Genomic DNA, 13,015 nt, shown 5'->3' on the forward strand with positions numbered 1-13,015 from the left:
TAAGGAACAATGGTAGGAAAATAGTAAAGGTCTTTATTTTCATGATGAAACAATTATGTTTCTAGAAGAGCAGAAAAAAATTATATGTAGTGTGGTGGTACTGTGTTCCCCAAAATATTGTGTACCTTAATAAACTTATCTGGGGTCAGAGAACAGAAAAGCCACTAGATACTTAAGATAGGCAATGATAACACATGCCTTTAATCCTACCATTCCAGAGGCAGAAATCCATCTGGGATCTCTGTGAGTTCAAGGCCACATTGGAAACAGCCAGGTATGGTGGTGACTCACACCTTTAATCCCAGGGAGTGATAGTAGAAGGCAGAAAGATATATAAAGCACGAGGACCAGGAACAAGAAGCATTTGGCTGGTTAAGCTTTAGGCTTTCAAGCAACACAGTTCAGCTGAGATTCATTCTGGATGAGGACTCAGAGGCTTCCAGTCTAAGGAAACAAGACAAGCTGAGGAATTGGCAAGGTGAGGTTAGCTGTGGCATGTTCTGCATCTGATCTACCAGCATTCACCCCAATAACTGGCTTCAGGTTTGATCTTATTAATAAGAACTTTTTAAGATTCATGCTATAATGTAGAGTGTAAAAACACTATGATTCGTGACATGACACAGTGGTCTTGAATCGGGGCCGAAGAGCTCCAGGCTACATTGGCGTTGCTTGTGGTTACACTAGCAGGAAAAGTGAGAGTGCTGTGTGCTCAGAGCCGAGTGACGTCACCCGCACAGCACTGGCAAGCACCGCTACCTTGGATTTTTCACCCTTTTTTCTTTAGGTTTGGATTGTTGTGCATCAGAATCAGAACCTCGTCACTGTTTCCCCAATTTCACAACTCCCGCAGTGAGTTCCACGGCTCTCTGTAAGGTCACCCTCCACAGTTTAAGAACCCGAGAGAGCAGTGGCTGGCACTGGGTTACAAACTGGTTCCAAACCTGTGGGATATATACAACGCGTGCTTGCACAGTCGTCTTACTTTTCCGACTTGGCCTCTGTGGTCTAAGGGAAAGATGCCTTGCAGGTGGATGTCCCCCACATTTCTTCCTCTGGGGACAGCCAACAGAGGGCTGGAGCCACTGCTCAGTATGACATACTGATGAGGCATAGATATCAACCCTGAGCCCTGAAAAACCACAGACTGGCACTTTCCTGCGGTCAAATCTCATTCATGATTGAAGATGCCAGTTCAGTTTCCTCACCACAGGTCCTTCTCCTTTCTCGGAGTCCTGGTAGCACGTCCTTTGTTCAAGCCTACCCTCTGTGCCTCATTGAGTCTATGCCGTCTTCTTGGTCAGGCTGTAGGCTGTCAGCAGCCTGAGCTGTTACCCTAGAGTCCTCTCTGCTTTCTCCCAGACAGAGCCCTGTCACAGCGCCACACACAGCTGACCCTGAGAAGATGTGCTTGACAGTAACAGTGGCCTTTCACCACAGTCCTGTGCCTGTCCTTGCCCTTCCTCATTTACCGGCAACCCTGGCTCTCACATGCTGTATTCCATCTACACGGGCCTTTCAGCAACACTTGGACTTCCATCCCAGGCTATGTTTGTCCCTCGGGATGCTCTTCTCTCTTTTCCTGGCCAACATCTTGTCATCTTTCCAATCTCAGCCAGCTGCCGTCTGCCTTCTCCAGAAAGTCTTCCTCTGGTCTGGGTTGGAATACTTTGCTAGGAGATCTCAAAGACCCACTTTCTTTTGCTGAACTCCAAACTCCGGGCCTCCTGGTGACTCTGTATGAGGGGTGTGATGGTTAGAGTGTTGCCTGTTCCACTCAGAGAACTAACACCCCGCCTCATTTCTCTCAAGGTGGCTGGACAAGGATAAGGATGATGGACAGCTGGTCCGAGAACTGCTACCCAGTGACAGTAATGCTACACTCAAGAGTGAGTTGTCCCGACGACCAGGTGACGGGTGTCCTGGGGGCATGTCAGGTGCCTCCCCAGCTAAACAGGACCTAGACCTTTAGGGAAGACACATCTTCTTCACTTTGTTTCATGAAAGCAGCACAGGGTGGTGGAGAAAAGAGGTCTGGAAAATTCTCGTGTGCCTGTGCTTGAATGCACCGTCCAAGCATGGTCATGGTGTTAGTTAGACCCTGAATGAGTATGGGTCAGCAGAGCAACAAGAACAATAGCACCAGCTGATGGCACCAGGCACGGGGACCCCGGTTTGCGAGCAGAAATGCATTTTGAAGGGACTGTTGAATGAGGACTTCTAAACTGCTGAGCATTGCCCTGGAGCCCTGGAGTTTTCCTTACTAGTGATACGTGTCCAGATGCTGTGGTCTGACCATGCACTTTAAATAATGTTTAAAAGAGCCACACCTCCAGAGTCCAGCAGTGCAGCACTCCATGTTTCCCTGGTGAAACTCATCTGAGCTGTGCAATAACCCCAGAGGGAGGCAGTTGTCCATTTGTCATAAGGGGCAACCAAGGCCTGGAAGATGTAGATACTAATATTGACCTTTACTAAGGTCAGATCACACAGTTGAACTAGAACATCCAGTGTAGCGCTCAGTGTCACAGAGTCTAAGAACTAGGAAGGAGCTCACGGGAAGCGGTCACCCATGTTTACGATAAGAGGATATCTTCCCCATGACCGGAACACTCAGGCCTATGGTTGCTGATGGAACCGGGATCGCTTCCCAGAACGTCTCTACCTTAGATTGCTGCCCTTGCTACTGCAGCAGGCTCCCATTCCACCGTGGAGACAGGGCACCCACCCTCCTGCTCTCCTAGTCAGAGCCTTGGAGAGGTTTATACAGGAAAGGGCACGAGGAAGATGTCTTCTAGTTCCTGCTGCATCTTTCAGCAGCAAAGCCGTCTGTTTCCCCAGTGGATGTCCCTGGTGGAGCTGAGCCAACAGGGGCTGCAGATGGCCCCAGGGGAGCTCTGTTGCAGCTGGCCCCAGGCATGGGGTCTTGGCTTACTTTCTCTAGACTACATCCCAGTAGGAAGAGCCTACAGAAGCAATGAGTGACTGGCATTTAACATGCTCTTCTTTGTCTAAGAAACACACCCTGGAGCCTGCCTCGACAGCTAGAGCTTGGCCGGTGTTGTTGTCCCATAACTTATGTTTTCCTCTGGTGTTCTTTATCCCGCACACAGGCTGGTGCAGAGATTTCTGGGAGATAAAAATGGGATAACATTACATGGTATCCTATGAGGGGAGGGAGCACCTTTAAATCCAAGGTTTTACTTCTGGATGGTGACTTTTTTTTTTTTTAAAGATTTATTTATTTATTATGTATACAGCATGTATGACTGCAGGCCAGAAGAGGGCACCAGATCTCATTATAGATGGTTGTGAGCCACCATGTGGTTGCTGGGAATTGAACTCAGGATCTCTGGAAGAGCAGTCAGTGCTCTTAACCTCTGAGCCATCTCTCCAGCCCGTGGATGGTGACTTTATTGTTACCATCTTGTGTCAAACACCTGACCTTCTGAGCTCTACATCCTTTGCCTGCAAGGTTGGGATGAGAGTACTTAGCAATACTAGCATAGAATGTTTGCCCAATGTGATAAGTATTGGAAAGCTCCATTGCCTTTGGCGCTGGTTCCTCACCCATCAGAAGCTGGATCGGGGGGTTTCTGGAGATGCTTTGAGACTCTGGAATGTGAGTGTTCTTATCTAACACTTCCTTTCCTACCTTCAGCACAGTCATCTGCTACAGAACAGGAAGAGGCAGGACCCTGGTTTTATAGATGAGGGGGCTCCACAGAGATGGAGGGAGCCCCTCTACTACCAGTTACAGGCTCCAGGTCCCAGTGTCCTGACTCCTAGCCTAGGTCTTCCCCAGCTGAAGATTGTCCCCTTCTTTCCAACACCTCGATCCTTGCACGACCTGTACTAACTTCCTGTCTCTCTCTGCGTTGGCATGTTCAGACTTTCGCTATCACATCAGTGTGAAGACCGGGGATGTCTCTGGGGCCAGCACAGATTCTAGGGTGTACATCAAGCTCTATGGAGAGAAATCTGACACCATCAAGCAAATTCTTCTTGTCTCTGACAACAACCTCAAAGACTACTTCGAACGCGGCCGGGTAGATGAGTTCACACTGGAGACCCTGAACATTGGAACTGTAAGTGTCCATCGCAGAATCAGGTGTTATTGTCTCCCCATGTTCCTACATTGCCCCACATGTGTCCACATACACATTCACATCTGCACTGATGTGTAACTAGAGTTTTCCTGCCTTGCCCACAGTCAGGACAAATCTTTGTCACCTGCCAGTCCCACAGCCGTTCAGACCCAACCAAGTAAACACAGAGACTTACATTGCTTACAAACTGTATGGCTGTGGCAGGCTTCTTGCTAACTGTTCTTACAGCTTAAATTATTCCATTTCTATAAATCTATACCTTGCCACGTGGCTCATGGCTTACCAGCGTCTTCACATGCTACTTGTCATGGTGGTGGCTGGCAGTGACTTCCTGACTCAGCCTTCCACTTCCCAGAATTCTCCTCTCTCCTTGTCCCGCCTATACTTACTGCCTGGCCACTGGCCAATCAGTGTTTTATTTATACAGAATGATATCTACAGCACTGATGTGCACATGGGTGAACCCATTTTGAAGGAAAAGAACCACACTCTTAGCAGTTGCTAGAGAGTATTTTGTTTCCCCCATGGACAAACAGCTGCAGATACATGAACAGTAGTTACACTTGTAGAGCTTCTTTGAGGCTGTAATGCACATTTTTAGTAACGTTACCCCCAACATTTTTAACTACAGTCCTGGGTTAATATAGATGGAGCATGGATGCTGGAGAGGGGATGCTGGATTCAGGGAGGGAAAAGAGAGAAGGAAGAACCAAATGGAAGGGATAAAATATCTCCCAATTCTGGATTTGAGTGTGTGTCTCCAAATGTCACGTGATGAGCACTGGGGTGGGGCATGCTCCTCCTTTGTGACCTCATCATGCCTGCCCCTCCTCTCCTGTGGGCTCCCCCCTCTTTCATGTGAACCCTCTTCTCTCGTCAACCTGTGCTCTAGGGAAAGGTCTTGTAGTCATTTACCCCTTGAGGTAAATGAACTTCAAATAGATTTACATTTTAAGATAAATTAATAATTATGAAATGATAATTTTCCCCTTTACCAAAGGATTTCTGGGTGCCTGAGGGGAGGGGGTTGGAAGTAGAAGGCCGTGGAGACTTGCCCTCATGTTAGTGAAAGTCCCTCAGTGAAGAGTGTGGCAAGAGCTTGGGAGCCTAGCATTTCCAGACTTGCCATGTGCAAGTTATTTAACCTTGTCTTTATCAGTTGTCTCCATTCCCAATGATAGAGATGCCATGGGATTATTATTAGCATTGAATCTGTTAGAATACCCGCCCACTTACAGTCAGGCCTCAGTGCACACTGCTGAACAATTCCTCTGCTCCAGTCTGAGAGGGACGTAGAACTGAGTGACAGTTCTTGTCTTCTGGGAGCTTCTAGTCACGTCTGACAACAGACACCTGCCCTTGTCCTAACCCTCCCTTACTCTCTCCCTGGAACTGTGGCAGGCCCAGCATCACAGAAAAGTAATGGCATTCTCCTCTGTCGGGTCAGACATCCAGAAGGCTCCCAGGCTTTATAACCTGAAAACTGAGCAATTTCAGGGGCTTGTGCTCCATGTACTCAGCTGTGAGAGCTGTGATGTGTTTCCCCAACAGCTGCAAAGAGGCCCTTAGTACACGTGAAAGCAAGGACCAGGGCTTGAGTGGACAGTTTTCTAAATGCGGACTTTGGGCATCAGACATGGGTAGTGCCACCACCCCCCCAACCCCTAAAGCACTACAAAGGAAAAGTCAAGGCTGGAAGGGCTCTTAGAGGCCGTCTGCTCATCCCATCTATTGTTACATTTAACCTGTATACAGCGTTTCCACAAAAATGAAAGCTGTTCAAACCCCGAGAAACCAAATACACATAAGGACAATGACGGGGCCGTCTGAGCTCTCACCCCTAGTTGTCCTACAGGCAAAGATGTCACCGCGTCAAATAGCGAAGCAAGTGACGTTAGACTGTTCACAAACAGAGAACAGTGTTCCCCGGGTCCGGGAGTAAGAGGAGGATTCGATACACAACACACACACACACACACACCCCACACACACCCCCCGTTAGGAGAGGCTGTCTGCAAATTCTCTGACCCTACAGGGAGGAAACGACAAGGCGATGCAGAAATGTGCACCACTGTGCGACTTCAAATCAAAGTCAAGCAAAGCAGTGGCAGCTGTCGGCCGCGTGGAGCGCTTAACTGCTCCTGCGGCCACAGGCTCGTTTTAAAGTACCTAACCGATCCCAAAGTCCTTGCCAGCTCCGCCCACTACTTGCTTCTCACAGCTGACAGTGGACGTGAGTTAGACTGAGGAGGAGGAGGGGGTGGAGCCTCTGGGCAGGAAACGCCCACCTGGGTAGGCGGTTCCCCGGGTTCCTGATTGCCAGGACAGGCAGGATCAGAGCCTTCTCCCAAGGTGCTGGAGGCCCCAGTTGAGGGGAGATTTTTTGCACCAGTACTCAGAGAGATGGAGGTGGAGGCTTGACTCTTTCTGCACACTGCTGTTCACACACCCTTCCTGGAGTTTCCTTCCAGATCAACAGGCTGGTGATTGGGCACGACAGCACAGGCATGCATGCATGCTGGTTCCTGGGCAGCGTCCAGATCCGTGTGCCCCGCCAAGGCAAGCAGTATACCTTCCCTGCCAACCGCTGGCTGGATAAGAACCAGGCTGACGGGCGTCTGGAGGTGGAGCTTTACCCCAGCTAGGTCGTGGAGATCCAGAAATGTACGAAAGAGGCGGAGTGGGCCCTGGGCACCTCAGCTTTGCTCCCTTGTTCAGTGGGGGAGGAGGAAGGATGGAATCAGAGGAAGGAGGGGCCAAAGGAAGGCAGGCCACGTGGTGACTGAGTTTTGTCTCCCTGTGGTGGGGAAAAGGGACACAGTGGGGGGTGTGTGTGTGTGTGTGTGTGTGTGTGTGTGTGTGTGTGTGTGTGCATGTTGGGGGTGCATTCCTGTGGTCTCTAGCACTGTGTGTCTGGAAGGCAACAAGGGCTTGTTTCACAGATGACAAATGTGAGGACCCAGTGGATAGAACTTTTATCCTGGAGAAATACAGAAGAAAAAAAAATAGGAAATATATTCTCAACCCTGTGGCAGAATGTGGGGCATAGTCTACATCTTCCCTTAGGAAAACCAACAGAGGAGGTCGGACTTTTAATAAATGTCTATTGAGGTTTCTCCAGCCAGTCCTACCTTGGGCTTCGTGAAGGTAGCTGTTAACAAAACAGACCAAAGTCGCGTCCTTGTGAGAGAGTGAGCAGACTGCCTGATAGGAAGGGGGAACTCTAGGGAGGATGGAGCAGGTGAGAGGGTGGGGGAGGGCAAGTAGACAGGCTTTGTGAGCAGCTTTTTCTGAGCAGCAGAAGGTCAGGATGGCCCTGGCCCTGTCTTCCATGGCCCTGTCTTCCATGAGCCCTCACTCATGGGAGGGCAGAGGCTCCCAGGGGTGCCCAGAGGCTGTGCCCCACATCCCATCTTCTCATGGCCACTGTATATCCACATCTCTCCTGAGGGCAGATGCTTGTAGCTCTCTTCCCACAGCCTTCTTCTCACGAATTCTCCTCAGAAGCAACACAAAGCTGAGGCGACTCTCCTACAGCCAGAATGACTGACATGTGCTTGCTGAGCAAACATAGCCAGCTGGGTTAGGATCCCCAGCACTTACTAAAGAGCTGGGTGTGACGGCACATGTCTGCAGTCCCAGTGCTGAGTGGGCCGCAGAGAAAGGAGAAAAGTGAGTCTTGGGAGCTTGCTGGCCAGGCAGTCAACTGGCTAAGTTGATAAGCTAAAATTTTGGTAGAAGACCCAGTCTCAAATAATTAAGGTGGAGAGTAATAGAGGATGACACTCCATACACACACACATACACACACACACACACACACACACACACACGAACACACACACAACTAGCTTTACCTAAAAAGCAATCCCAATATTGTCTTCTACCAAGTCTTAGAGTACTCCTATCCGTAGACACATGGTGCCGTAGTCCTTTAGGGAGACACACCTACTCCATTTGCGTGCCTCTACTGCTCCCTACCAATAACATGTGTTCACCACCCTCTAACACCCTGATAAATATCATTTCAAAACACGCACAGCCTTTTCTGTGCAGGACATGTTCTGAAAGGTGCTTATATTTAAATGAGCACTATCGTTCCAACCTCTTGTCCTTCACTAAAATGAAGGAAAATAAATGCAACTTTTGCTTCCTCCTGCCCTGTTGTATCTGCCCAGCATCAGCAGCTTTGTAATTTAATGTAATTTTTGTTGCTGCAATGTAGCATTGTGATAGTATAGTAGTAGCAGTCTTTAGTATTTTAGATTATACAATGTGAGACGAACACAAATGAATTGGCTTACAGTCCTATACCCCATGAGTTCAGTACCAATGTGCTGGCATCTGGTGAGAGCCCTCTTGATGCATTCTAACATGGCAGATAGGGACAGAGAAAGAAGGGGACACACTCAGTCTCAGCCAGAAGGGTGAACCCTCATGGTCTGATCACTTCTTAAGCCTCTACATCTTATAACAGCAATTCGATTTCAGTTTGAGTCTTAGAGGGAACACACTGTAGCAGGCAGGCAGATAACAGTGCCAGCTGGTGCATGAAGTCGCCCTCACTCCTGATCTCCAAGGACGCATGGGCTGCAATGGATGGCTAGATGTCACAGTCAATTGCATAGGTTTGCCATTTTCGAAAGCCACTCAAGTCCTCTAAGTCTAAGCTTGTCCATCTGCAAAATGTTGGCTCAGTGCCTTGGGAAGCTTAGAGAAGACGATGCCTTGAAGGATCAGGCATGCGGGATGGGCTTGGGAAGTGCATGTGGGAAGGGCTTGGGAAATGTTTATTGCTATCATTGCTGTTATTACTAAACACCCATTTCTCCCGTATGTGTCCACCTAGTGGTCCACTACGAGGTTGAGGTTTGGACAGGGGACGTAGGTGGTGCGGGCACCACTTCCCGAGTCTATGTGCAGATCTACGGTGAAGAAGGCAAGACTGAAGTACTCTTCCTCTCCAGCCGCTCCAAAGTTTTTGATCGGGCATCCAAGGACATATTCCAGGTGTGTGAGAGTGAGGCAATGGGGTGCCAACAGAGGATTAGGGGTCACTGTGGTGGTGCCCTGGGTAGTCTTCTTTCTTCACCCAACACCCACTGGAGAACAGGCTGAATGGGAGATGTTCCCTGGAGGACTAAACTTCCCTTGGGTTCCTGGGGGATTCCGGGAAGCAATGAGCAGTGTAGAGTTTTGAACTGGGAAGGAGCAAACGTGGATGTTTGCCCATGTTCTACCTTGTGCCCATGAATGGTAACTTCTTTCTTGGACTTGAGTTTGAGGGCCTGAAATGAGTAGGAGTCCTTCCTGGCCTTACACTTGAGTCACCTGGTGATCTTTGAGGGAAAGTACTGCCTCATTCATACCCCAAACTAGACAAATCAGTCTTTGGAAGTGGGTGTGTTCTCTGGGATAGCTTTCTCTTGGAAGTTCAATCAGTGATTCCAGTACACTGTCCGGTCTGCAGTGATTAGTTCTTTCACCCATGATGGCGCCAAGGCTGGTCCCTCTGCCTACTCCCTGTCTATGGCTCTGACTCTGAACTTCTCCTAGGCTGGTGACAAGTCCATATTTCTTAGGCAGGCCCCTGGGAGGTAGCAGGGTTTGCTAATGAGTTTTTAATGTCCTTGAGCATCCTCTCTTCATACTGCAAGTCTTGGCCTAGAAGGAAAAAAAGACATAAATGTGAGCACATTGTTGGTAAGGCAGGAGGTACAGAGCCACTGCGTATTTTATGCTGGATATGAAAGCATTTGTGTATGTATATATGTGTATAAGCACATGTGTGCATCACAGACATGTGTGTAGAGGAAGCATGCTTATGCTGGGTGTTCCATGTGTGTTTTTGTACCACAGACACCTTGGTCTTTGGTGAAGAGCCTTCTCCAATGCCCAGGAAAGGTTGTGAGTTGGGGCCAGGCCAGGGTCACAAATGTCTAGAAGATTACAGGCACAGGGCCCTCATTGGGTCACATGTCTTCATACACCAATGAGAGGCCCAAGCCTATGTATCTGACCTTTCAGGACCTCCTCAGCTTCCTCATTGGTATCATCCAGTTTTGTAATCACTGCCTGGCTGGCTTCACAGTCCCCATAGCAATAAAAGGAGCCAGTGTCAGATACGCAGTCATAGAAATGTAACTGAACAGTACACAGTTCCCATCCCCTGAGTGACAAGAGAAAGTCTGCTTTACCTAGGCCCTAGGCACCATCTTGCTTGATGATTTCCTTACAAAGGTGGGTTAGCTCCATTGTGGTTCTGAATGTGAAGCCAGGAGAGCTGTGTCTTCTTCTGGGTCTGGAATTAAAGGGTGGGACACTGAACCACAGGGCAGCCTTGGGTCTCAGATCGCTGGCACTCAAATGGGAGGACTGGTGGAACTTGACTTTGAGAAGAGCCAAACATGAAGATGGCTCAATGTCAAGGTGCTCCGGAGAGCCAGGCACACTTCTTGCTGAGCTCCCCACAAAGTCTGAACCTCAGAACCCTCTTCCTGAGAATGTAGGACACATGACACAGTGACAGTGAATTTGAGGTGGAGCCACTGTGCCCTAGGCCCACGGGAAGAGACTCCAAATGATGATCTTTGTCCTTAAAGGGAACTCATGGCTTGTATTAATTTCTTTTTTTCATTACTGTGACAAAATACTGGAAAAAAAATCAACTTAGGACAAAAAGGTTTATTTCTATTTATGGTTTAAGATTGATAGCGTCCATCACGACAAGGAAGGCATGGTGGCAGGGGGTAAGGCAGCTGGTCACATTGCGTCACGGTGGCCAAGCAGAAAGCAGCAGGGAAAATGGCCAGGCTATGACAACTTGAGGTCTGCTTCTAGTGACTCAGTCGCTTCAACAGGGCCTTACCTCTTAAAGGTTTCACAGTCCTCCAAACAATGCCAGCTGAAGACTGGGTGTTCGGACCTAGGAGCCTACGGGGCTCATGTCATTGTCAGACCACACACAGCTCTAGAGTATCTGGACGGCAGTATAGGATCAAGGCCAGCTAAGTCCTGGGCCCCCATTGAACTCAAGGGTCTGGCAAACCAAGGTTGTGTGATTGGGAAGGATGGGGACCTCAGAGAAAATGGGTGAGGGTTTTGTTTATTTGTTACCCCAAAGAAACACATTTCTTTGCTTCTTGTGAAATGGTATCTTCCTAATTGTGATCACATGAAGATATTGTCTGTGATTTTTGGTTGGTTGGTTGTTTTTGTTTTGTTTTGAGGCAGGGTTTTTCTGTGTAGCCCTGGCTGTCCTGAAACTCATTCTGTAGATCAGGCTAGCCTGGAACTCACAGAGATCCCCCTGCCTCTGCCTTCTGAGTGCTAGGATTAAAGGCATGAGCAACCACCACTACCAGGCTCTTGCCTGTGTGTTTTTAAGGTAATAATGAGGCCCAGGACTGTGAACAGGTTGGAGGTGGAGGTAAGAAGGGAGTAACCGCAGGCCTGACAGGGTGAGGGAGCTGCAGGAGCCAGGTTACAGAAGCAAGAGTAGGGCGAAAGAGAGGAAAAGCAGGGAGATGAACTCCACAGGAGTTAGAAAAGTCTTTTCCTTAAGCCTAGGGAAGGGCCAGACACAGTGGGAGAGGGGGAACTTTCAGACTTCTGAGCAGGAGCCGAGACCTCTCTACACTGAAGCTCAGCACTGGGGGAGGCCGGGAGGACGGCAGGGGCCATGTCAGCCACCGCCCTGCACTTTGCACAGCTGGAGGCGGCCGATGTGGGCGAGATCTACAAGATCCGACTGGGACACACGGGCGAGGGCTTTGGGCCCAGCTGGTTCGTGGACACAGTGTGGCTGCGGCACTTGGTGGTGCAGGAGGCGAACCTGACCCCCGAGGAGGAGGCCCGGAAGAAGAAGGAGAAGGACAAGCTGCGGCAGCTGCTGAAGAAGGAGAGGCTGAAGGCCAAGCTGCAGAGAAAGAAGAAGAAAAAGAAGAAAGGCAGCGATGAGGAGGATGAGGGCGAGGAGGAGGAGTCCTCATCAGAAGAGTCCTCATCAGAAGAGGAAGAAGAGGAAGAGACAGAGGAGGAAGAGGAAGAGGAGGAGTTGGGGCCAGGGATGCAGGAAGTGATCGAACAGTACAAGTTTGAAGCCAACCGCTGGCTGGCCCGGGGCAAGGAGGACAATGAGCTTGTCGTGGAACTGGTCCCAGCCGGTCGGCCTGGTCCTGAGCGTAAGCCTGGAAAAGGGGGGGGGGGAGCATATTTCCCCTAAAGGGACCAGGGGGGTGGCAGGGTGACTCAGTGTCTCTCAAGTAGAGGCTGAGTAAGTGGGACCCCACTGTGGTTCATAAATAGCTCTCTTGACCTGCACCTGGAAAGCAACCATTGACCCCTCTGTTTGGAGCTAAGCGCTACCTTGACCTGTGCCTCTCAAGGGGAAGCATTGGCTTTGAGAGGGTCTCTCACACATCTTGATATATCCAAATATGGGGGTAAGGTAGGAGGACTGCTGAGGCCCAGTGGCTCTTGGTGTCATGGCAAGTGCAAGTCTTGGGTGGGAAGAGGGTACGCTGGTATGGCCACAGCAGTAGACCCTTCCGGGTTCCAGGGTCTACCTGGATCCAAGGGCCTGGGCCACTGCTCTATCTTGTGGCCCTGGTGTTCTCAATGCTGCATCTCTCTGTGTCTCCAGCTAATACCTACGAGGTCCAGGTGATCACAGGGAACGTGCCCAAGGCTGGCACTGATGCCAACGTCTACCTGACCATCTACGGTGAGGAATACGGGGACACAGGGGAGCGGCCCCTGAAGAAATCAGACAAATCCAACAAGTTTGAGCAGGGCCAGGTAGAGTGAGAGCTTTCTGGCCCCTGGGTGGGTGGGAGCCAGACAGGGAACATTTTGTCCACAGCAGCCTCGGCCAGTATTATGTCCACTGTGTGTCTAACAGGGTG

At 49.7% G+C, this 13,015-nt stretch overlaps 2 protein-coding genes across 3 annotated transcripts in view; both read left to right on the top strand.

Annotated features, from left to right (window-relative positions):
- LOC121823935 (lipoxygenase homology domain-containing protein 1-like) overlaps positions 1-6,754 on the top strand; it is an 82,568-nt gene extending 75,814 nt beyond the window's left edge. The window contains exons 15-17 of the mRNA XM_076554690.1: positions 1,813-1,889; positions 3,892-4,088; positions 6,581-6,754. Of these exons, the coding sequence (XP_076410805.1) occupies positions 1,813-1,889; positions 3,892-4,088; positions 6,581-6,754 (448 nt within the window). The remainder of the gene's footprint in view (positions 1-1,812; positions 1,890-3,891; positions 4,089-6,580) is intronic.
- The window catches only part of LOC102919860 (lipoxygenase homology PLAT domains 1), an 82,305-nt gene continuing 75,434 nt past the window's right edge, over positions 6,145-13,015 (top strand). The window contains exons 1-4 of one of the 2 annotated variants that reach the window (XM_076555550.1): positions 6,145-6,773; positions 8,959-9,119; positions 11,821-12,292; positions 12,754-12,908. In XM_076555550.1, coding sequence (XP_076411665.1) covers positions 12,178-12,292; positions 12,754-12,908 — 270 coding nt within the window. In that variant the 5' untranslated portion in view covers positions 6,145-6,773; positions 8,959-9,119; positions 11,821-12,177. Of the gene's footprint in view, positions 6,774-8,958; positions 9,120-11,758; positions 12,293-12,753; positions 12,909-13,015 lie in introns of those variants that run through there. The other variant, XM_076555549.1, reaches the window with a different exon arrangement.

The sequence above is a fragment of the Peromyscus maniculatus genome, chromosome 19 (assembly GCF_049852395.1).
Source record: "Peromyscus maniculatus bairdii isolate BWxNUB_F1_BW_parent chromosome 19, HU_Pman_BW_mat_3.1, whole genome shotgun sequence".
Classification (NCBI taxonomy): domain Eukaryota; kingdom Metazoa; phylum Chordata; class Mammalia; order Rodentia; family Cricetidae; genus Peromyscus; species Peromyscus maniculatus.